This window comes from Malaya genurostris, chromosome 2, assembly GCF_030247185.1.
Source record: "Malaya genurostris strain Urasoe2022 chromosome 2, Malgen_1.1, whole genome shotgun sequence".
Classification (NCBI taxonomy): Eukaryota; Metazoa; Arthropoda; class Insecta; order Diptera; family Culicidae; genus Malaya; species Malaya genurostris.
Genome location: NC_080571.1, coordinates 60,986,137 through 61,010,677, shown reverse-complemented (window position 1 = coordinate 61,010,677; position 24,541 = coordinate 60,986,137). Strand labels below are relative to the sequence as shown.

Below are 24,541 nucleotides of genomic sequence, written 5' to 3'. Positions count from 1 at the left end.
AAGCATTTCAAATCGGATGGCATTTTGCCAATAACATTATAATGAATTTTAAATTTAACAGTGATGTTAATAATTACTTGAATATTTTAAATCTGAATGCTCGATCTTTAAAATCGAGTGAAGATGAATTTTATTTTCTCAAAGTTGACAAAATTCATATTGCCATTAAGACAGAAACTTTACTTAAACCAAATGTCAAATTGAAAAGTAATCCACATTATGTGGTTCATCGATTTGACAGGTTTACTTGAATGGATGGTGGAGTTGCCATTTTTGTCAAACGGCAAATTAAACATCGAATTTTACTTTCTCTCAATACAATAAAGTTATTGAAAGCTTGGTTGAAACCATTCATGGAATTTATTTCATCGCTGGAGCATATTTGCCATTTAAATTCACTGGCGAACAAATAGGAGACTTAAATGCAAAGCATGTCCTGTGGAATTGTAACCAAAATAACAGTAATGGTAAAATACTTCATAATCAACTCTCAGCTGGTCACTTCATAGTTCTTCATCCCAGTGATCCGAATTATTTCTCTTCCGTGAAAAACCCGTCTACAATTGATCTGGTTCTAACGGATCAAAGTCACATTTGTAGTGAACCGATTACACATGACTCAGATGACTCAGATCATCTTCCTGTAACATTCAGACTTTCCAAAGAAGCTTTAATTAATCCAATTAGTTCTATAAGGAGTGTATCGAAAATAAACTATCCACATACATTCGTGTTGTACACATGTATTTATGATGTTTTTTTTTATGTTCAGATCACAGCATGCTGTGTGTTTGGCTGTTAGCTTTCGTATGTTTACTTGTTTGTGCGGTTGAAATTCCGCGTTTTCAAAATGTCGCGTATTGAAAAGGAAGTAAAAATTAAGGTTCTGGACACATACCTAAGGGAGAAGGGTATTACTATGCAAAAATTGGCAAAGCGATTTGGAATTCATCATGCCAGTGGTAAAACCATCATTAATAAGTTTGGAGAACACTATTCCTTGGATGAGCTACCAGGAAGAAAACCCAGTTTTCCAACCCGAAACTAGTCCAGAAAGTAGTATCTCTAGTCTTGACGAAAAAATCAATGTCAATACGTGATTTGGCCAAAAAAGCAGGAACGAGTGTCGGAATGATCCAGCATATCAAGAGGCGAAATCACCTGAAGACCTGCAAGAAGCAGAAAATCTCGAAACAAAGTGTAGAACAGAAGAAGCGAGCAGCAACAAGGGCCCGGAAATTGTATTCGCATCTTTTGCAGTGTCCGGATGCATGCGTTTTGATGGACGGTGAGACTTATGTAAAGGAGGATTCCAAAACCCTTCCAGGTCCACAGTTCTTTACTATCGTCGTTGGGGAGGATGTGACTGATGCGAACAGGTCGATTCAAGTAGAGAAACTCGGTCGAAAGATACTGGTATGGCAAGCAATATGTTCCTGTGGTTTGAAGTCAACCATTTTTTACACTATAAGAACTATAAATGCAGAAATCTATCGATCTAAGTGTCTCCAGGAGAGATTGCTGCCTTTATATAAGAAGCATAGTACACCTCCACATTTTGGCAGGATTTAGCGTCGGTTCACTATACCAAAACCACTCTCAATTGGCTTGCGGAAAAGGGTATAAATTTCTTTGAAAAAAATATCAATCCTCCAAATTGCCCTCACGTTCGACCCATCGAACGTTACTGGGCAATCGTGAAGAGGGTCTTCAAGAAGACTGGTAAGGCAGCTGGGAACATGCAGGAGTTCAAAAAATTTTGTCTCAAGCGTCCAAAAAAATGCGATGCAACACATGTCCGGAACTTGATGAAGAGCATTCGATCAAAAGTTTGAAAATTCTTGAAGGAATGACTTAAATTTCATTCGGTTTTCATTATACCCAAGTTTAACCTCGTACAATAACGGATCAATTTTTAGTTTGAATAAAATATCGTTTTTTATCATAATTTGATAGAAAAATTTGTGGATAGCTTATTTTCGATACACTCCTTATTCTCTCAGTTCCCAAAGCTCAAACTAAATTAAAATCTCCTATCATCGATGACAATCTTCAACTGCTCATCCGTTAGACGAATGTTCGTCGACGACAATATCAACGTTCTCGTGATCCTGCTATGAAAAACATAGTTAAGGATTTACAAAAAGAAATTGAACATAGATTTACTCTTTTGCGTAATGAAAATTTCGCTAAAGAAGTTAAACAAATTAAACCATATTCTAACCATATGGAAACGTTCTAAGGTTCTTAAGAAACCTCAGAAACCAATTCCTGCTCTCAAGGAAGGAAATCAAATACTTCTTACAAATTGCGAAAAAGCTCAAAAACTTGCTCAGCAGTTCGAGAGTGTACACAATTTTAATTTGAACGTTGTGAGTCCTATTGAAAATGAAGTCTCACTGAAATATGATCATATTTCAACTCAAGTGTTGTTTAACGATTTATTAATTTTAGTTTGACGTAAAGCCGCCATGACTAAGTTCAGTTTTTGCAATGACTGAGCGGAAATATATATTGGAGAAGCCAAGTGAAAGAAAAACTAACAGAAAAGATGAATTTTTGGAAAAAGATACGCTTAGAGACAGGACTCGAACCTGCGTTCTTATGCATTCCGTGCATACGCGCTACCATTTCGCCACTCTGATCTTGCTTTGGCCACTCTAAAAACTCGAAACAGACATAGTAGCAACGTACATCGAACATGGTCTACATCCTGACCGCCACTCGACCGATACCTTACATCCAAACATCTTCTCTGTCCATCAAACAATAGTCCTCTCGCTTTATACCTATTTCTCCGATCAAGCATTGAGTAGGAGAGTGTATTTATAATCGCTTGTCACCTTCTTTAATGGTGCCAGTCGCTGGCTGGACAATCTGCTTCTGGTAGGAAAGGGCAGACAATCAATACAACCTTCATAGGGGTCTGTCGCTGACGATGTCCAGCCAGCGACTGGAACCATTAAAGAAGGTGACAAGCGAATATAAATACACTCTCCTACTCAATGCTTGATCGGAGAAATAGGTATAAAGCGAGAGGACTATTGTTTGATGGACAGAGAAGATGTTTGGATGTAAGGTATCGGTCGAGTGACGGTCAGGATGTAGACCATGTTCGATGTACGTTGCTACTATGTCTGTTTAGAGTTTTTAGAGTGGCCAAAGCAAGATCAGAGTGGCGAAATGGTAGCGCGTATGCACGGAATGCATAAGAACGCAGGTTCGAGTCCTGTCTCTAAGCGTATCTTTTTCCATAAATTCATCTTTTCTGTTAGTTTTTCTTTCACTTGGCTTCTCCAATATATATTTCCGCTCAGTCATTGCAAAAACTCAAGTGTTGTTACCAAATGACATTATTGAGACGAATTTTGATGAAATTAGGTCAATTATTAGGAAACTTAAAAACATGAAGGCTCCTGGTAATGATGGAATTTTTAATATTCTTATTAAAAATCTTCCCGATGTTGTCTTGAGACTCCTGGTTAAAATGTTCAAAAAGTGTTTTTCATTAGCCTACTTTCCAAAAAGATGGAATAACGCTAAATTAATTCCTATCCTCAAACCTGATAAAAACACAGCAGAAACATCAAGTTATCGACCAATTAGCTTACTTTCTTCTATCAGTGAATTTTTTGAAAATGATGTCTCATATGAATGAGAATTCAATTTTTTTTACCAGAGCAGTTTGGATTTCGTCATGAACATTCAACTACTCATGAACTTGTCAGAGTAACGAACATGATAAAATCAAATAAATCTTCTGGGTTATCCACTGGAGTTGCTCTTCTAGACATAGAAAAAGCATTCGACAGTGTTTGACACAAAGGTTTAATAGCAAAAATGTCTGATTTCCAGTTTCCTATTTATTTGATCAAAATTATTCAAAATTATTTAATTGATCGTACTCTTCAGGTTAGCTATCAGAATTGTAAATCTGAATTGCTATTCGTACGAACCGGTGGTCCGCAGGGTTCGAGCGTCTTGTATAACATTTTTACTTCTGATCTTCCAAATCTACCCGTTGGTTATCAGAAATCGCTATTCTTTGACGACACAAGTCTGTTAGCCACAGGTAGAAATCTAAGAGTGATCTGCAGTCGCTAAACAAAGAAGTTTCAATATTTTCAGTGATTATGTGTCAAAATGGAAAATTAAACCAAATGCAGCAAAAACGCTATTAATTATCTTTCCTCATAAGCCAAGAGCTTCTTTTCCTAAACCAAACAATAATCACACTCTCAAATTGAATGGCTTGGAATTGACATGGTCTGATCAAGCTAAATACTTAGGTTTAACGTATGACAAAAACTCACTTTCAAGGAATCCAGGCAAAGTGTAATAAATATATTAAATGTTTATATTTTCTTATAAACAGATATTCTAAGATCTGTCTAAAAACAAATTATTATTTTTAAACAAATTTTCAGACCAGCCATGCTTTATGCAGTACCAATTTGGTCAAGTTGTTGTTCCACCGCTTCCAAACGCTTCAAAGGATTCAAAATTTGTCTAACGTAAAATTGTGAGCCCACTAACGTCATTCGGTGGGCAAGTTTTCAACTAACATCGGTTTTATTATGTTAACTCTGACATTCCTAACAACTTTCCAACAAACAGAAAAGTTCTATATATTTTAATTTTTTTTATGAGAGCAGTATTCTTAAATATGTGTTCAAGCACACTTACTACATCAGATGGAGTGAATTCGAACCTTTGCAGTTTGATAAATTTTTAATTCCTGCATTCTTAAAAAATGCATTTAGGGGCTGGGGTCCACTAGGAGATTGATAGTACCTATTAGCTCTCTCCGGACTGTACCAGCCTAGATGCCGTGTGGAATCCGGCGGAAAAAAATGAACCAAGAATAGATCCACTGGGTTCCTGCTTCCATGTCGTAAAAGGCGACAATTGCAGGAGTTTCTTTTTTCTTTCAGTTATAAGATATTTTCAATGTTTTACTTCTGATTACTCTATTTTACTAAATCATCTCTTTATTCAACCTATCAATTTCCGTCTAGCTTCGGAGAAAAGTTTTATTAGGAATGATTTCTTCTTCCATGTTATTGATTGTCTTTCAGGATTATAAAATGAATGATAAAAATCAACCATTGCGCAAATCCGTTTATATTACAAAGTTAATAACAGAGATAACATATATCGGTATATTGAATACATAGTAAAAAACACTTGATATTAATATTGCAAACAGTAAATTAATATTTTTCTCGGTAGCCGGCTGCCCAGATCAACTAATATAACCAATTAATAATTTCAATAAACAATTCAAATAATAAAAATAATAAAGAATCGGAAATAATAAAGAATCAAGACGCGTGTGAAATCTGTTGACCTTTGTTTGGTGATTTAAAATGATTTTATAATATCTGTTTAGAATATTTCAATGCAATGAATCAAGTTTTTTGTCTAAATCCTATTCGCTCGTTTATTTTGTATCACGTAGTTTCATTTATAAAAACGTGCTTAATCCACCTAGCAGTGAGATGATACCTTTTTTTATCAATCGGAATGTGTTTTTTTTGCATGACTAAAAAAAACGCGAAAGGTAGATGCATAAACGAGTGACTGCATACTCGACAGCCGGCTGTCCGGAGTTTTGTCAATTTCGGAGATTGACTGTTTCGTGCATTATATTGCCAGCACAAAGTAACAAATAAAACGATAATACTTTAATACATTCTTGGTAGCCGGCTACCCAGAGCAATAAACACATGATAACATTATTAAAACATTTACTAACAAAGTATCCTCTCCTGTGATGCATGTGGGAATGCAGAGGATTCCTCGGTTCTTAGTAGCAACATGCATCGAACTAACAATCCTTTCCCTCCCAAGTAGATCTGCATTCGGACGTGGCCGGCGTCGGTATTGATCAGCATGCATGGTTCAATACAGTTTGCACAGTGTGAAACAATGTGTTATTCCCAAACATGTTACTTCAAAAAATCATTTTGCAATCTCAATTGGTCCAGATCAATAACGGAGTAGCAACACACGGGCGGTCTCTAATGCTAATGCTAATGCATTCTTAAAAAATGCATTTTCCAAAATACTTTAAGCTCAAATCGTTAGGTCTATTGTAAGCAAATGGTTTATTCTATGCATTTTTCAAAGCGCCCCTGGCGGAGCTGTTCTGAGCTGACTGTCTGTCAAATGAACGTAAATTGTGGGTCTAAGTATCTACAACAAGATTGCCGAAGACTGTTTGGCTCTATCTTTTGAGAGAAGCGAGATAATCATTTACAGCCCCAATCAGTAGATATCTCATATGCTCTGGGTTTCTTATATCGGAGTTTTCCGGCAGTAAGGAATCTGGCAACAAGAGAAAAGCAAACAGCAAAAATGGATCAGCGCTGTACTTTTTATTTTGAATTTTGTTTCTTTCTTGGAATATTTTAATAACCTCAGCTACAATCGTTCTGGCGTCATTAATTTATGAAAAGGGAAGATTACAGTTATTGATACTCGTTTCTACGTCTATAATATGTATAATATAATGTTCGAGATTTAATTCAGAAGGAATGACATTTAACTCATGGTTGAGTAGCTATCTTAATTCGTCGGTGAAGTTCGGAGACGATAATATTCAGGCTGTCCGGTTTAATCTCGTGTCCGGACTAGCCCCGGTCTCCCCTAGGTCCTGTTAGTCAATATCCAAACAAAACAAGTATATCGGAATGTTTGAGTTATGTGTACATAAATTGGGAACGGCTTGAGAAACATTAGTGCATTTGTAGTATCAAACATTTTTGGTACTCCTGCGTAAATTGGTGATTTCAAAAGATTACTTTTCTTATTATTTTTATTCTATTACCAGGCCGAAGCGATCAACAAGTATTTCCCGGAACATTAACTCACTTTGATAATCTCAGTTTTCCTTGAAGTGTTCTAAACTTATCAAATACATTGACTGATCTTATCTTTGCTTGATCGCTTTCGGAAAAAAATGTTTTGAAAATGTTAAACTCATCTTTTACAGGGTCCGGCACTCGAAGTGTAACCAATTAAAAAGGCCATTAATTCAGTTTGGAAAATTACTTTTACTTAATTCAAAGTACAAAATGTGTAAAAATAATACAAAATTCAGAATCAATTCACTTTTGCTCGATATGACCACCTTTTGCCTTGACTATGGCCTTGAGACGGTCAAAAAACGAATCGCAAGCTGCCCGAATGTGACTTGCAGGTGTATTTTGGCCCACTCGCGGACAATAACTTTTTTCAGCGCCTCGAGACTGGTGTATCTTTTAGTTCGGACTTTGCTCTCCAAAATGGCCCAAAGAGAATAATCCATTGGATTCGCATCTGGTGAATTCGAGAGCCATTGTGTGGACGTGATGAAGCTCGGAACGTTGTTTTTCAGTCATTCTTGGTCCACTCGAGCTTTGTGAGACGGTGCCGAGTCCTGCTGAAACGTCCATGGTCTGCCACCGAAATGTTTGTCTGCCCACGGCTTCAAAGCAACCTCCAGAATACTTTCCCGATAATATGTCGCATTTACCTTGACGCCAGGCTCGAAGGTCTGAAGTTGGTTACACTTCGAGTGCCGGACCCTGTACACACAAATCTGAATCTAATATGTAGTTAGATTTCTGGGCATTTTACATTTAGAATCAATAGTTTCAATGCACAGCCACGGTTAAAGACCGGGAAAGCCCAAGGTTACAAATAATCTACAATCATTGAACGTATAATCAAAATTTATGTCGTACGTAAGGAATAAAAAAGCGTTTGAACAAAACCTAATAATGTTTCAACTGAGCATTCCTAATCAAAAAGATGGCCTTAACGAACCAATCTAAACGACCTCGGAAATCAACTAGTAATTACTATCATTACCTTCCCTGTACCAAATTTTATCAGCGACTAAACGGCAGAGCATCGTTATACGTCATTTATGTTGCGATGACTAATAAAAAGTGATTGAGAGTTTCCGTATTTTTTCGGAGAAAGAATCGCATCAATTCAGTTTGATTAGCCTGCTTCGAAAAGTGGCTTAGATCCAACCGTTACAGGAGCATTCCGGTTCCGTTTTGTAGCAAGCAACTGCAAGCGACAATGTAATCGCTAGTAACCTTGAACAATCTGATCTCGGCTGAAAGCCCACCAGTCAATAGCGTCGCCAGTGCGGTACCCGAGCTGCCACGGTTCAATGTTTTGAAATGCGATCCTGGCGCTAATTACGTACTAGCACAATGTCTAGAATGAAAAAAATAAAATAAAAACAGTACACTGTTTCCAGGGGATGGTAGAGTTGAAGGCAAAAGAGATGACAGCCCCGACGGGTGATATTATTATCTGAGAAAGTTTCTGACGTTTGTTTGATGTTGCTATTTTTACGTCTCTCTGTTCAACAGGCGGAGAAAAAAGGCGCCACTGCAACCGAGTACGGGCTTGTGTTTGGTGTTTTCGAGCTCGTAGTGTTCATCATCTCCCCGATCTACGGTCAGTATATCAACCGGATTGGACCAAAAGTATTATTCAACAGCGGAATCTTCACCACCGGCACCTCAGCAATACTATTCGGTTTGTTGGATCGCGTGCCGGATCACGTTCCATTTATCACACTAGCTTTCGTAATCCGGATCGTAGAGGCACTGGGAAATGCGGCTTTTCTCACTGCATCTTTTGCCATCATTGCCAAAGAGTTTCCGAACAACGTGGCCACGACCTTCGTAAGTAGTAGTAGTAGTAGTAGTAGCACTGCACACCCCTTTTGAGGTTAGTGATCTAGAAATCGTTCACATTCTCTTTCTTCAACAGGCATCCCTGGAAACGTGCTTCGGGCTGGGTTTAATCGTTGGACCCATGGTCGGGGGCGCGCTGTACTCCGTCGGAGGGTACTACCTGCCATTCGTAATCCTCGGTTCGGCACTGTTCGTTACGGCGATCCTGACACTTTGCATTCTACCCCGACATGCAAACGAGCCCTACCAGGACAATGAAAAGAGTGCTTCCATGTGGAGTGTGTTGAAAATACCCGGAGTTTTGGTTTGTTCGTTAGCGATCTGTGCCACCAGTGCTTCGATTGGGTTTCTCAGTGCCACACTGGAACCGCACTTACGACAGTTCGAATTGGGTCCCATTTTGTTAGGTTAGGTCCATCGATTTAAGCCTAACTGAATCCAGTATTTTGATCAAATACGTTCTGTTCCTGTTCCACAGGTCTTGTGTTCGTCATCAATGGTGGTATTTATGCATTGACTGCTCCGATATTCGGATGGATGGTGGACAAATTTCTTAATCCCAAGGTTTGCTCAACGGTTGGATGCTTTCTGGTGGTAGGAGCCTTTCTGGTCGTTGGGCCGGCCTCGTTTGTTCCGGCGGAAACGTAAGCATTGATTAATAGAAGAGATTCGGCTCAAAACACTACATATTTGTGCTCCCCACAGGACACTGGGACTGGTGATAGCCGGGCTTGTGCTGCATGGGCTCGGTATTGCAGCGGTATTAGTGTCAGGCTTCACGGACTCACTGCGGACAGCGATGTAAGTTTATAATAGTCGATAATGTTCGAATAATTTTTTTTTTTTCGATTTTACTCATGAAGCATACAAGTGAAAAGCTGATTTGAATACATTGTTAAAATGTTCCGATTTAAATCTATTTCGAAAGAAACGAATAGTTTGTCGATTAGAAGATATTAAAAAATATTTGTATTCTAATTGAATTCTAAATGTTTGTATTCCAATTGATCTATTGAATTGGGAACTATTGTTCGCTGTTTGGTAAATCTGTTTACAAGCATTTTTCGGTTATACTATACCGAAATACATCTCTATCAAAAAGATTTACAATCTAACATTAATAAGGCATACATTCAGTAAAAACCATTCAAGCGAAGAGGTTGTGTTTCGATTGTACTGGCTCGTGAGTTAACGGCTGCTACCGAGACAATTCTAAGCTTCAGGTAGTTAAACTGCCCATAGCAAACGCAATATTCGGGGCGTTTCCCGACTGGAAAGCTAGCAACGAAGGCCATCCCGTTCATACGCACAGAGGTGTAGAGACACAGAGGTGCGAGAGCATAGAAGTGACGAGTCACAGAGGTGCCATCGCATAAAGGTGCGAAGACGAAGGGGTGCAAAGGCACAGAGGTGCTAAAGCAACCCAGTGCTGATCTACCAGGTACCAGAATTTGTACGCTGCGTAGGATCAAAAGAGATGGCATACATCGCGAGGTGCTACACTGCAAGCATCGCATTTGATCGCCACCAAGAGCAAAAGCACTGTACCTGGGGTCAGGTACAGGCAGCACAGCAAGTGCAGTGGTGTCCACAACGACGGCAGAGCAACTGAGATAGCAGTAAACGACAGAAGACTGCCAATTGGAAACAGCAGAAGACTGCCAATTGGAAATCGTTGGAAGAGCTTCACGTCGTTCTTCACGATAAAGGAACAGAGACATCAGCTACAAGGTAGATTTAATTTAATTTATTTTTTATTTCTTATATCTGAAATTTTACTAAACATAAGTTTTTATTTTGGTATTATTAATTTACAAAAAAATTTAATGTAATGGATGATCTCATGGAAGATCATCCGAATCCGATTCCGGATACTAGTAAGAGTTTAAATACTCCAAGGGCTAAACATTATCCACAGGGTACCACTGGGCCATGGATAGTCTATCTTCGAAAAAAAGAAAAGATTTTAAGCTTGATGCAAATTACAAAGGATTTGACATCACATTTCTCTGAAGTTAAAGAAATCTGTAAGGTTAATAGAGATAAAATTCGAGTTGTTGTTAACGACTTGAAACAGGCAAACGATATTGTAACCTGTAAATTATTTGCTATTGAATATCGAGTTTACATTCCATCGAAGGAGGTGGAAATTGACGGTGTTGTGACTGAAGCAAGTCTGACAGCAGATGATTTACTTAAAAATGGAGTTGGCCGTTTTAAAAACTCCATGCTTGAGGGAGTTAAGATACTCGAGTGCAAACAATTGTACTCAGCATCTAATGTCGATGGAAAAAAGTCTTATCGTCCCTCAGATTCGTTTCGCGTAACATTTGCCGGATCTGCATTGCCTAGCCATGTCTATGTCGATAAAATTCGTCTTCCTGTTCGGCTTTTCGTACCGCATGTTATGAATTGCACGAACTGTAAAAAATTCGGACATACAGCTACTTACTGTAGTAATAAGTCCAAATGTATCAAATGTCAAGGGCCTCATAAGGATAATCTTTGCGATAAAGAAGTTGAAAAATGTGTTTATTGTGGAGAAAGTCCTCATGATGATCTTTCAGTGTGCGCTGCATTTAAGCTGCGTAAAGACAAAATGAAGCTTTCTTTAAAAGCACGGTCTAAGCGCACATATGCAGAAATGCTTAAAACGGTCATACATGTCTCCCCTTTGGAAACCGAAAACGGTTTTTCAAATCTTGCGGAGCCAGAGGAATCTGACTCTGACGAAAATAGTGAAGATACCTCGTTTGTCACTCCTCAAGGGTCTGTTAAGAGGAGATTACCAAACCATAAAATACCAAAAAAGACACCTAAATTTACACCTTCAAAAAAAGATTCCCGTGTTAAAACTAAAAAGCCAAATTTAAAACCAAAAACTGTGCCTCCTGGGTTGTCAAATTCACAAACCAATCCAGGAACTAGTTCAAGGAAGGACAATAATCCAGTGGGCTCCATTTCACATTCACCAACAGGATTACTGAAATTTTCGGAAATTGTAGAATGGATTTTCGCTGCATTCAATATTTCTGAACCTCTAAAGACCATCATAACAGCATTCCTTTCAATAGCTAGAACTTTTTTGAAACAGTTATCAGCTCAATGGCCAGCTCTTTCAGGTTTTGTATCATTTGATGGATAATTTATCATCCGCCGCAAATGATTCAATCACTGTCCTGCAGTGGAATTGTCGAAGCATCATGCCAAAACTTGATTCATTTAAAGTTTTGTTGCATAGCCAAAAATGTGATGTATTTGCTTTGTGCGAAACATGGCTTACTTCAAACATAGCTTTAAATTTTAATGATTTTAACATTATACGTCTCGATAGAGACTCTCCGTATGGTGGAGTGCTTTTAGGAATTAAGAAATGTTATTCCTTTTATAGATTAAATATTCCTTCGACTTCTAGTATAGAAGTTGTTGCTTGTCAAATAAACATTAAAGGAAAGGACATTTGCATTGCTTCGATATATATTCCTCCAAGAGCTCAAGTTGGACAACGACAGCTTAATGGAATTGTCGAAGCCCTTCCTGCTCCACGTTTGATTTTAGGAGATTTCAATTCGCACGGAATGATGTGGGGTTCCGTTTACAATGATAGCAGATCATCTCTAATATATAATATTTGCGACAATTTTAGCATGACGGTACTAAATATGGGTAGCATGACACGGATCCCAAGACCTCCTGCACGTCCAAGTGCATTAGATTTATCTCTTTGTTCGACTTCAATTCGACTAGATTGCACCTGGAAAGTATTTCCTGATTTACATGGTAGCGATCATTTACCAATCATCATCTCAATTAGCAGTAACAAAGGCATTGCTAATTCAGTTAATATTCCATATGATTTGACAAAAAATATTGACTGGATTAAATACCAAAGTAATATTTCAAGTGTCTTAACTTCAATGGAAGAGCTCCCCCCACTAGAAGAATATGACTTCCTCGTTTGTTCGATTCTGGAGGCCGCAGAACAAGCCCAAACCAAACGATTTCTTGGTCCATCGTCTAACAGAAGGCCTCCAAACCCTTGGTGGGACAAAGAGTGCTCAGATGCTAAACACGCGAAAAAAAATGCTTTCAAGACGTTTTTAAAACGAGGAGGAGGAACTCCTCAGAATTTTGAAAATTTCTTGACTTTAGAAACCAAGTACAAGAGCATACTTCGGGCCAAGAAATGTAGCTATTGGAGACATTTTGTCGAAGGTTTGTCAAGAGAAACCTCAATGAGCACTCTTTGGAATACGGCCAGACGAATGAGGAATCGTAACGTAGGAAATGAGAGTGAGGAATACTCGAACCGATGGATATTTGATTTTGCAAGGAAAGTTTGTCCAGATTCTGTTCCTACGCATAGCATTATAAGGGAATCTTTTCCAAATAATGGCTCCATTGATAGCCCCTTTTCAATGATGGATTTTTCCATAGCACTCATGTCTTGTAACAATAACGCTCCTGGGTTGGACAGAATTAAATTCAACTTGGTGAAGAATCTGTCCGACCTCGCAAAAAGACGTTTGTTGAAATTATTTAACAAGTTTCTTGAGCAAAATATTGTTCCACCTGACTGGAGGCAAGTGAAAGTTATCGCCATTCAAAAGCCGGGGAAACCAGCTTCCAATCACAACTCATATAGACCCATTGCGATGTTGTCCTGCATCAGAAAATTGTTCGAAAAAAATATTCTACGACGTCTCGACACTTGGGTCGAGACGAACGGGTTGTTGTCAGATACTCAGTTTGGCTTCCGTAGAAATAAAGGGACGAATGACTGCCTTGCATTACTTTCGTCTGACATCCAAATTGCCCTCGCTCAAAAGCAACAAATGGCATCTGTATTTTTAGACATTAAAGGAGCATTTGATTCAGTTTCCATTGATGTTCTTTCAGACAAGCTCCACCAACATGGACTTCCACCGGTTATAAATAATTATTTGCACAACCTTTTGTCAGAGAAACGCATGCATTTTTCACATGGCGATTTGGCAACATTCAGAATTAGCTACATGGGTCTACCGCAAGGCTCATGCCTCAGTCCGCTCCTTTATAATTTTTACGTGAATGACATTGACAGCTGTCTAGTAACCCCATGTACACTAAGACAATTGGCAGATGATGGCGTAGTTTCAGTTACTGGACCCAAAGCTATTGATCTGCAAAAACCATTGCAAGATACCTTAGATAACTTGTCCGTTTGGGCTGTTCATCTGGGTATCGAATTCTCTGCGGAGAAAACAGAGCTGGTCGTCTTTTCAAGAAAGCATGATCCCGTGCAGCTTCAGCTTCATATGATGGGAAGAATGATTCAACAGGTTTTGACTTTCAAATACCTTGGGGTGTGGTTTGATTCCAAATGCACGTGGGGAGGACACATTAGGTTTTTGATAACAAAATGCCAACAAAGAGTAAATTTTCTTCGAACAATAACAGGATCTTGGTGGGGTGCTCATCCGGAAGATCTAATAAAATTGTATCAGACAACGATACTTTCAGTGATGGAATATGGATGCGTTTGCTTTCGTTCCGCTGCAAACTCTCATATTATCAAATTAGAGCGAATTCAATATCGTTGTTTGCGAATTGCTTTAGGGTGCATGCATTCGACACATACAATGAGTCTTGAACTTCTGGCGGGAGTTCTTCCATTGAAAGATCGTTTTTGGGAGCTTTCATCGCGACTGCTAATAAGATGTGAGGTACTGAATCCCCTGGTTATTAATAACTTCGAAAGGCTAGTTAAGCTTCAATCTCAAACAAGATTCATGACAGTATATTTTAACCATATGTCACAGGAAATCAACCCATCAAGATTTATTCCTATCCGTGTCAGCCCCCTAAATGTCCCTGACTCAACTTTATTTTTCGACACATCCATGCAGAGCGAAGTGCGTGGAATCCCGGATCATCTACGTTCGACGGAAATCCCAAAAATATTTTCAAGTAAGTTCAGGCATATTGACTCTGAGAAAATATTTTACACGGACGGATCACGAATTGAAGAGGCTACTGGGTTTGGTATATTCAACAATAATGTTTCGGTCTCATTTAAGCTTCAAGAACCTGCATCTGTTTATATAGCAGAGTTAGCAGCAGTTCATTATAGTTTGAGTGTAATCGTTACATTATCTCCAAACCATTATTTTCATTTCACAGATAGTCTGAGTGCAATTGAAGCTATTCGCTCAAACGCTGCTTGCAAAAATGAACCTTTTTTCTTGGGCAAAATAAAACAGTGCCTGAACGTCATATTGAATAATAATTATCAAATCACAATAGTTTGGGTTCCGGCTCATTGCTCCATTCCAGGCAATGAAAGAGCCGATATTTAAGCCAAACGTGGTACTATTGAGGGTGAAATTTATGAGAGACCGATTGCTTTCAACGAATTCTATAGCGCGTCTCGCCAAAGAACAATTGCCAGCTGGCAAGCTTCTTGGGATAAAGATGATCTGGGTCGGTGGATGCACTCAATTATTCCTAAAATATCGACAAAGGCATGGTTCAGGGGACTGGATGTGAGTAGAGATTTCATTCGTGTGATGTCCAGACTCATGTCCAATCACTACACGTTAGATGCACATCTCCTTCGAATTGGACTTTCCGAGACTAATCATTGTGCTTGCGGCGAAGGTTACCGCGATATTGACCATGTTGTTTGGACATGCGTGGAGTTTCGTGATGTCAGATCTCAACTAATAAATTCTTTGCGTACCCAAGGTAGACTATCCAATGTCCCAGTTCGCGACATTCTTGCTTGTCGTGACCTTACATACATGAAACTTCTTTATCATTTCATTAAATCCATTGGAGTTCCAATTTAAATTTTATTTTATGTTAGACTGTTTTATCTTCCATGAGTTCAACCAATAGCCAACTATAGGATATTGAATATAAGTGGTGAACTGATACAAACAAACCTGAAATAGTTATAAGATCATGTACAAAATAAATGTATTTTATATAATATAATTTAAAATAGCAACTCGCTTGATAAAAACAGTGTTTAGATTAACTAATGAGTACCAACATACTAATATGACATTCGAAATGTATTAGGTTTAAACTACTATTTATTGTGGATGCCACGGCGAAGAAAAACTTATGTATATTGCCTATGAAATAAACGTATTTATGAAAAAAAAATTAATAAGGCATAACCAGCGGAGACCAATAAAATTAACAATAAAAATTGGACTAAGACCAAAAGTTTATGTTTCTGCACGCCATCTGTAGTTACGTAAGATAAACAGAAGATGTAATCACTCGGCAACTATGCATGAACTGTGCATTGAATGAGAGCACTGGACTAGACCGATCTAACAACACTATGCAGTATTTGCTATTTATTGATTTTCCTTTCTCAAGTTAGTCGATGTTGATTATATCATGTGCATCTCAAAATACTGAAGCAACAATCTTCTCTGGATGAGATAGGAACATATGAGCGCTTAGTTATCTCACCTTTTGACGACCAGTACATTAGTTAATTATTTTACTCGTAATTGTTGTTGTTGGATTCCTGTGTTGATCATCATTTAACTCTTCCCTTCTTGAAAAGACTTTGTCCTCAAAGTTTCATAGAACGGTCTTGTGTTGTCATATTTAAATATTTTTGGATTTCAATGAATCTTTCTTCTGAAACATCTGGATATATAGATAGTTTATTTTCTGGGTATATTGTTTTTGACAAATCTTCAATTAGTGCTGATGCTATTTCTTTGTTTTCTATATTAACTTTAATCTGTGTCGTTTTCCATCGAATAATAATGCATATTCCAAATCCTATAACTGCTACAAGAATGGTGAGATGCTTATGGTTCCGAAAAGATGAAATTTCCCTTTTAATGATTCATTTTCCAAATATACATGTTGTATCATTGCTCAATGTTTTAAAGTGAGATTTCCCAAATATTCTGGCGATGGAACATCGATAATATTGTTTTCATATGCGATTATTCCTGTTGTTGGTCTAAATTCTTTTGTAGTTATGATGGCATTTGTGTAAAGAGTTTTGTTTATGTATAGATTGCATTCTTCAAATTGTATTAGATATGATCCTTTTAAAAGCTGTGTATTGTTACTACAATTTGTTTGTAGTATAATATTTACGTTGTTCAGAAGAATGTTTACATCATCAATTTGTTTAACAAATCCATCCGAATGCACTTTTTCATAAGAACAATTTGCATGTTGTATCTGCATCAGATTTCTAATGCTTTGATTTGCAATTGTTATCAAATCGGGTTCACATATATAGTATTCCATATCGTTTATGCATTGACTTTTAGTTTCATAAACACTTAGTTTATTCATGAGAATATAATTTGCTTTAATATAAACTCGTTTTTGATCATGGATTATAGCATCTATATATTCATAATTAAATGTTTCATTTGATAGTTGTGGTATTTTAAGCATATAGATCACGCAAGTGGTGTTAATGGCAATTTGTGCGTTGTTCTTGTTAATAAATTTTCGAATGAAGTTACTGGAATATTTTGATGTATCAAGAACGTCTTAATCCTTGAAAAGTCTTTTAGTGATAAAAGTCGACTGCTAGGAATTGGTGTTGTGCTGTATCTATATTCAATATTATTTGAAGAAGATTCATTTCAATAACATGTTGTTTTTTTTATTTGAATTCCAATTGTAGTAATTCATTAGTAACCTTACTTAGATGTTGCATTTTAGAATTTATTGCTTCATTTATAAATACTTGCTGATTATTATTATCGATTAGGTTATTCATAGTTTGGTTGATACTGTGTAAATCGTCTGCGTCAGAAGTTCCAGCTACCCATTCGAGAATTTTTCCAATGCTGTCCCATCGTTTTTGGCGATTTTGCTGTGGCACCAACTTATGATATGTTTGTGACAACAATATATTTTTACTTTGAAGTAATCTATATAACTGATTATTATAAATATTTTTTTCGAATTAGGTTATCGAAATTATCAATCATTTCTTTTAATTCGGATAAGTTAATAAGCTGCACAATTCTTGCATATCCTAATCGAATTTTGGCTTTTCCTATTGGTACAATTGCCAGAAGATTTTTGTTTAAATCGTTAATTTGAATTTTTCTTTGAATTGACAATATTGATGGTATGATAAGTCTGAAAATATACATAAAGATAGTTGTTACATTTTTTTTCCTCAAATTAACTTTATGAATTTTTCGATTATTTGTATCAATGATATATGTGTCATGATTTTCTTTAACTGTAATTTTTTTGTATTTACTTTTTCTTTTTGAAATATTGTATGTTTTTTCAAATACATTTGATCCTGGTTCGAAATGCGGATAATTTTTGTCTTGTATGTTCTCATTTTTCTTTTGATACAATTGAGTAATTTTTTCATGGCTTTTAATTTTTCGTAATGCCCTTTGATCTGCATTGAGTCTTTTATCATTTTCCCCTGTATAAACATTATGTGGAGTATTATTTGTAAATGAATGTATTGAATTATTATATTTGTAAACGGATTTTCTCTTTAATTCCAAAATGTTTATTTCTGGTGATTCTTTTTTAATGCATCGTGAAATTTCTCTTATTGTTGAATGACTTCTCTCAATTTCACCATTGACAATTTCAGAGCTTCTTCAATATCTAATATTGATTTTGTTTTAATAGATTTAAATTTTAAATATTTTGAGAATTTATCAATTGAAGTTAAAAACATGTTGTTTATGTCATATACAAAAATATCGATATGAATAATTTCTCCAGGGTATGTTGGGATCGGTGTTTTGAATGGTATAAATTTTTGCGGATTTCGTTCATATTTTTCGGTGCTACATATTTCACAATTTTTAACAAATTGATTGATATTTTTATTCATTTTTGGGAAGTAAAAGTATTTAATCATTTGTTTTGAATTTTCATGTGCATTTCTATGCGCAAATTGGTGTATTTTTTAACTTCTTCTAGTTGTCGTTCTTCGTTATTTAAATCTTGTACTTTTATTTGTGAAAATCTAGCCCTAATTATTCTTGGATCAAAAATTTCTCTATAAACTTCTTGAATCACGCCCATTATTGCTTCATCGGTAGATATACCATTTAAAACTTTTGGATTGAGATATTCTTTTAATTTTTCTTTCAAAAATTCTTTAGAAAATCTATGCTCAATAAAAATATGTCTTTTGTAATTATCAAAAGGAATTACCAAACCATAACTTGAATTTTTCCCAATTTTGAAAATTAATTGATTTTTAAAAACGTTAACGGGAGCTTCCGTTGAAGGGATGTAGGAACTGTCATCATAATCTGCAGAATGTTGAGTAGTTGTCATTCGTTTTGTCATTGAATTAATTTGTATTCGAGATAATGCATCAGCTACTATGTTAGATTTTCCTGGTTTATAATGTAATTCATAGTCATGCTCTTCAATAAAAGTCACCAAAACGTTTCGTGCGGCCAGTGTAGGTTCTTCCATTCGATTCTCCAGACATTTTACATAAAATCTAGCTATTTCAGTAGACCGCACTCGATTTATTTTCAAGTTACAGCACAACTACTACAGAAAGCCCTAAAACTGCTGGGCATTTGGGGTAAAACGAGCAGGATAACGATTCGTGCGACCATTAAAAACCATTCCATTGAATTTCTTGGATTTTTTTTCTACATAAGAAACACTCTTGTTTGTATCCTTTTTCCATGGTTCCCCATTCCTTTGCGGGTTTCCTGGTTTTTTTCTTATTGTGCATTGTTTAAAATAAACCCGTTTCTGGCCTTGCCCCGATCTCCCCTACATAATTTGAAAAAAAGCTGTAATTAGATGCACATAAAAGGAGCATCGCAGTTCACGCAGATTTACGTGCAAGAATATGTAATATTATGTGATGGAATTCATTGAAATAGAAAAAAAACTGTTAGCGACCGCAGCGACTTAAACTGAGAATCATTGGTTCATACACAGAAATGAAAGATGAAACTTACACGACATGTAAACTGATAGTTCTATGAAATAAACATCAGTTGAAACGAAAATCTAATTTAAAACCATGATTGATGTAAAATTACATCAAAATTCATTTATTTTTTCATTGAACAAGACTGTATATTTACAAACCTCTTCGTTTTGTAATGTAAATTTCCATTCAATTGCCTGCTCCAAATATGTGCATGAAAATAAATGTAAAATCACAAAATATTTTTATCTGTGTAGCACCTATCTGCTTTGCTGATAATTTATCCAAACAGATAAAAATATTTTGTGATTTTACATTTGTTTTCATGCACATATTTGGAGCAGGCAATTGAATGCAAATTTACATTACAAAACGAAGCGGTTTGTAAATATACAGTCTAGTTCAATGAAAAACTAAATGAATTTTAGTGTAATTTTACAACAATCATGGTTTTAAATCAGATTTTCGTTTCAACTAATGTCTATTTCATAGTACTATCAGTTTACATGTCGTCTAAGTTTCATCTTTTCTTTCTGTGCATATGATGTTATACAGTTGCACTTGCTGGCAGAATGCAAGTTACTGTCGAAACCAGTAAAATTAAGCAAAGCAAAATTAATTCAATATTAAATCATTACAAATGATATTTTCCGTCATTTGACAAATTACGTCTTCATGAATTGCATCGTATGAAGGATTGGGTCACCTGTAAAATTAAATTATTTGTTGTGAGTACACATTCATCCGAAACGAAAGATTTCCTTTTTGTGTAAAAAGTTACTACGGGTGGTCCTTGTTTAGATTGAAAAAAGCATCTCTCTAGTTTTTCATTTGATCGAGTTACATCTATTTTCCCGAGTAAAAGTAAGGTGGCTCCTGAAAAATCACTTTTTTGTTCTAACTTTTTTTGTGAAACGTTCTATGGAAAATTTATCTTCAGGAGAGTTATTGAACAAATTATTGCGCACAATTTTGCTGAGGTTAGCTTTTTCATATGAGCTACCAGTAAAAAGTAATGATTGTTTTTTCATAAAAACTAATCAACCTTCAAATATCAATATTCATTAGATGCCAGATCGATATAAATGTATCCTATGCGGTTCCTAAAAGGTCATAATATAAGTAAAAATTTAAAAGAAATTGGAAAGATGTTATTTTTTGTAACTCATTCAAATTAGTCTTAAAAATACCTTCAAAAATCTCAAAAACATTGTATAACTCCTAAACGCCTTAACGTATCAACATACTTACAAATTAGTCCTACAAGTGTTCCATACATTGTTCATTCGAGAAATGAGACACACAAAAATTACAGCAGAAAATAGATTTTTTGCTGAACAATTTTAATTAATTTATTACCAAATTAACTACTTCATTAGATTAGAGATACTGTGTAAATATGTTATTCCGAACTAGTTGGCCATGATAAATCTATGAACAGAAATTTTCATTATCTCGACAACCATTCAAACAAGCTGGTGCAAATTAGTAAACCGCAAATATTTTTATTCAAATCGTAAGCTTGGTTCAGCAAAATTGTGCGCAATAATTAGTTCAATAACTCTCCTGAAAACAACTTTTCCAACTTTCCTGATTTTTCAGGAGCCACCCTACTTTAACACGAGAAAATTAATGTAACTCGATCAAATGAAAAGCTAGAGAAGTGCTTTTTACAGCAAAGTTGCTCAAAATAAAATTTCCTACAACTTTTCTGTACAATAAAATCGATTTTGAGATCAATTAGGAGAGTTAGATTTCAAATTTCAATCTAAATAAGTTTTCAAATTTCAATCTAAATAAGTAAATTTTTATATTCAACGGAGCACCATTTGATTTCAAGCAACTTTTGTGAAGACACCAACTACAAAAAACTAATACTAAATAGTGAAAATATTTTTTGTCACGCAAATTTCCCGTTTCGGATCACTGCCCAAGTAACAATTCGAATGCCATATGGTTTTGATTATAATTTATAGGAGTTTTGTAATTGATTGTTCAATCACTACTTGTTTTATAACAACTATAATAAGTGTCGCTTTTGACAAGTAATATCATAGTTTTTAAAGCTTCTATAAAACCTTTTACCTAGACTAACAACTGGACTAAAAATAAGTCAATTTGTACTAGAATAAAACCATGCAAACGCTCTTAATATTGCTTTAGAAAATTTTCTTTAAAACATTATTGTCAGTAAAATTCTTTCATAAATCTAGATTTGTGTGTGTGCGTGTTCATTGAATGACAGTTCCACTCAGAGCAAATTTGAGGGTTCTAAAGAACATTTATGACACTCCTGTTGTGGGCTATTTGATTTATTGCTTCTTAGATTAAAAGTAATTTGCATTAAATAAAATTTCATGGCTGCCATTATATTGTTCTTTGCCGTAGCCTTTATTGACATCAAATAAACTTCGGAATGCAAAAACGAGGAAGTATGATGGATTTTTATGATTCATTTTCAAAACGTATGCACAAGTTTTATCGCCACGAAATAGTTTTATACAAAATAAATCACAGAAAATAATTTTCATAAATCATAGACCGTACTTATTTCAAGGCGATTAGTTATAATTCTTAGTTTTATCCATACATTCACGATAAAAATGAAAGCGCATGAAGTTTTTATGTTCGGTAAAAGTCTCAAACTTGTAAATAAAATCCAATAAATTGTTACTGATTGCATTCAAAGCAGATATGACACACATATAATCAAGAAAAATATTACCAAAACAGCAGTTTATTCATAGTAGAATTTATTCCATCCAAATAAATTTTATGTTGATCGTAAAGCTGGTTTCAAAATTTTCTTGAATTTGAAGTTTTAACCCAGCTTTATGATGATTCTTCACTTTGCTTTATAAACCTTATGAAGAATGGTCCACTTGGCAGGAACATGCTCTTATAGAGGTTTTCAGTAGGCTTTCGTGGAGTTTAAAGTTTTAATGCAAGATTTATTATGTAACATTGAAGATAGCTACAAGCAGTACGGTAAAATTTCATTCTCAATCGAATAATATAAGATGAAAATGAAATTTATGGCCGCTGACCGTCAGCGTATGCCTACTAATTCATTTGACTTTTGCTGCCATTTTCAAGTGAAGCTCCCAGGATTTATCGTCAGTTGAATAATCGTACCTAGTCATTTGAAGTTTTGCTTGCTCAGTTTCAAGTGCCAAGTAGTATAGCTGCTTCAGTGCCTTCGCTCTTGGTAGTAAGCAAGTACGAACGAATAGAATTATAAATGGAGTAAAGTATTGAAAATGAAAACTGAAGGAGGAAACAATTAATTTATGTGTATTCTGTGATTGACATTTCAGCTATCTGATTAGTCTTTCATCTTTTATCTTGAACCAATTCGAATGTTTACATGAACCTCATTTGAAGGCCGCTCTCACACTATTGAAAGAGATATTTTGTTACTTCAAGAGATCAACTGACGGTGGTTAAACTGAGCCTCGATTGAAGAGAAACGAGCGATGAACTGAATGCTCCCGTTCGAGCCGTCAGCAAACATTGTGTGTGTCAGATTGAAGTTTACTGCAGTGGAGAGATCGTCAAATTGTTCCACATTCAGTTTCAATTGAATTGAATGAAGTTTTACTGCACTGGCTACAAGTATTTATTAAGATTAAAAATGTTACTTGGGTGTGCATTGTATGAAAGCTTGGACACAAGTACCACAGCTTGGTGATAACTTTTTTAAATGGCAGTTAGCTTTCTTACGCACTTTGGAAACTTTTCTTGGATGTCTATTATCTGTGATACTGTGGTGATAAAATTATCTGAATTTTGAAACCCACCGACACGGAACCACCCGCGATCCCATTTCAACCAGAATATTAGTTGATTTTCTGAATTCGATTGGTTAAAATTTGGTACAACTAATCGATTGTTGTTTTAACTAAACTGTCATTTTTGTTTTTCGATTAGCAGAAACGATGGATGAAACAACTAATTTAACTGTTTAAAAAAAAAAATGCTGTCAATTAGTGAGGACACATACCTTCCAATTTCAACAAATATTTTAGTTGAAATAACTGGTGTTGTTATTGAAACAAAATTCTGTTAGTTGAAAAATAAATCGGTTTTATTTGTTCTAGACATTGCAAATAGTTGAATCAACTCGAACAATGTTATTGATTTGCGAAAATAATCAAAATATACTTACTGATACACGTCATGATCTATTTGAAATAAGTTCGGTATGTTGAGATTCATGAAATAAATATCGTTGTTAAAATATAAACAGTATTTTATATTGACATGTAATATCATTAGGGCTGGGAAAACCACCGATCACTGCTGATTTCAAGTGATCTTAACCAAGGAATAAACTATCATTACGAAATCAGAACTGATCTGATCTCTAAGTGATTTTGATTTTTGTATGATCATAATCATGTCAAGTCGAGATCAGTAAAGATCTAAATTCTGAAAAAATACTTCTGATTCGATCGGAAATGATTGATGTAGAAAAACGTTTTTAATCAGCAAAAGTGCCCAGAGGGGCGAGAAAATTAGCGAAATTATTAAATTTACCTAAAATGAGTATTGAAAGATGATGCCTTCAAACGGTTGAACTAAAGTTATGCACTGATAATTTTAGTCAATTTATATGAGCTTGGGTGCATCAACCGCTGGGAATTGGAATTTTGCGACGGCAATTCAAACGCGCCATTCAACGCAGCGCGTTCTGTGTGTTTGAACCCCTTCGCTCCTGTTATAAACTAAATTCATGTTAAAAAGCGTTTTATTGCTAATGCATGAACATCATCATCGGTATCAAACAGCTGGAAGTAAAGCTGCGATATCGCAATTTTATGATCGTAGGGTTCTCCGTGGAGTTATTCTCTTGTGAACAACAAGCATCACAACACAATCATAGACGAAATAATATCCGCTCATATCAAGT

At 35.7% G+C, this 24,541-nt stretch overlaps 1 protein-coding gene across 3 annotated transcripts in view; it reads left to right on the top strand.

The window, feature by feature from the left end:
• Positions 1-24,541, top strand: part of LOC131428556 (MFS-type transporter SLC18B1-like) — a 31,600-nt gene that overhangs the window by 5,596 nt on the left and 1,463 nt on the right. For all 3 annotated transcript variants that reach the window (XM_058592601.1, XM_058592603.1, XM_058592602.1), the window contains exons 2-5: positions 8,376-8,693; positions 8,782-9,112; positions 9,184-9,349; positions 9,411-9,506. In XM_058592601.1, the coding sequence (XP_058448584.1) occupies positions 8,376-8,693; positions 8,782-9,112; positions 9,184-9,349; positions 9,411-9,506 (911 nt within the window). The remainder of the gene's footprint in view (positions 1-8,375; positions 8,694-8,781; positions 9,113-9,183; positions 9,350-9,410; positions 9,507-24,541) is intronic.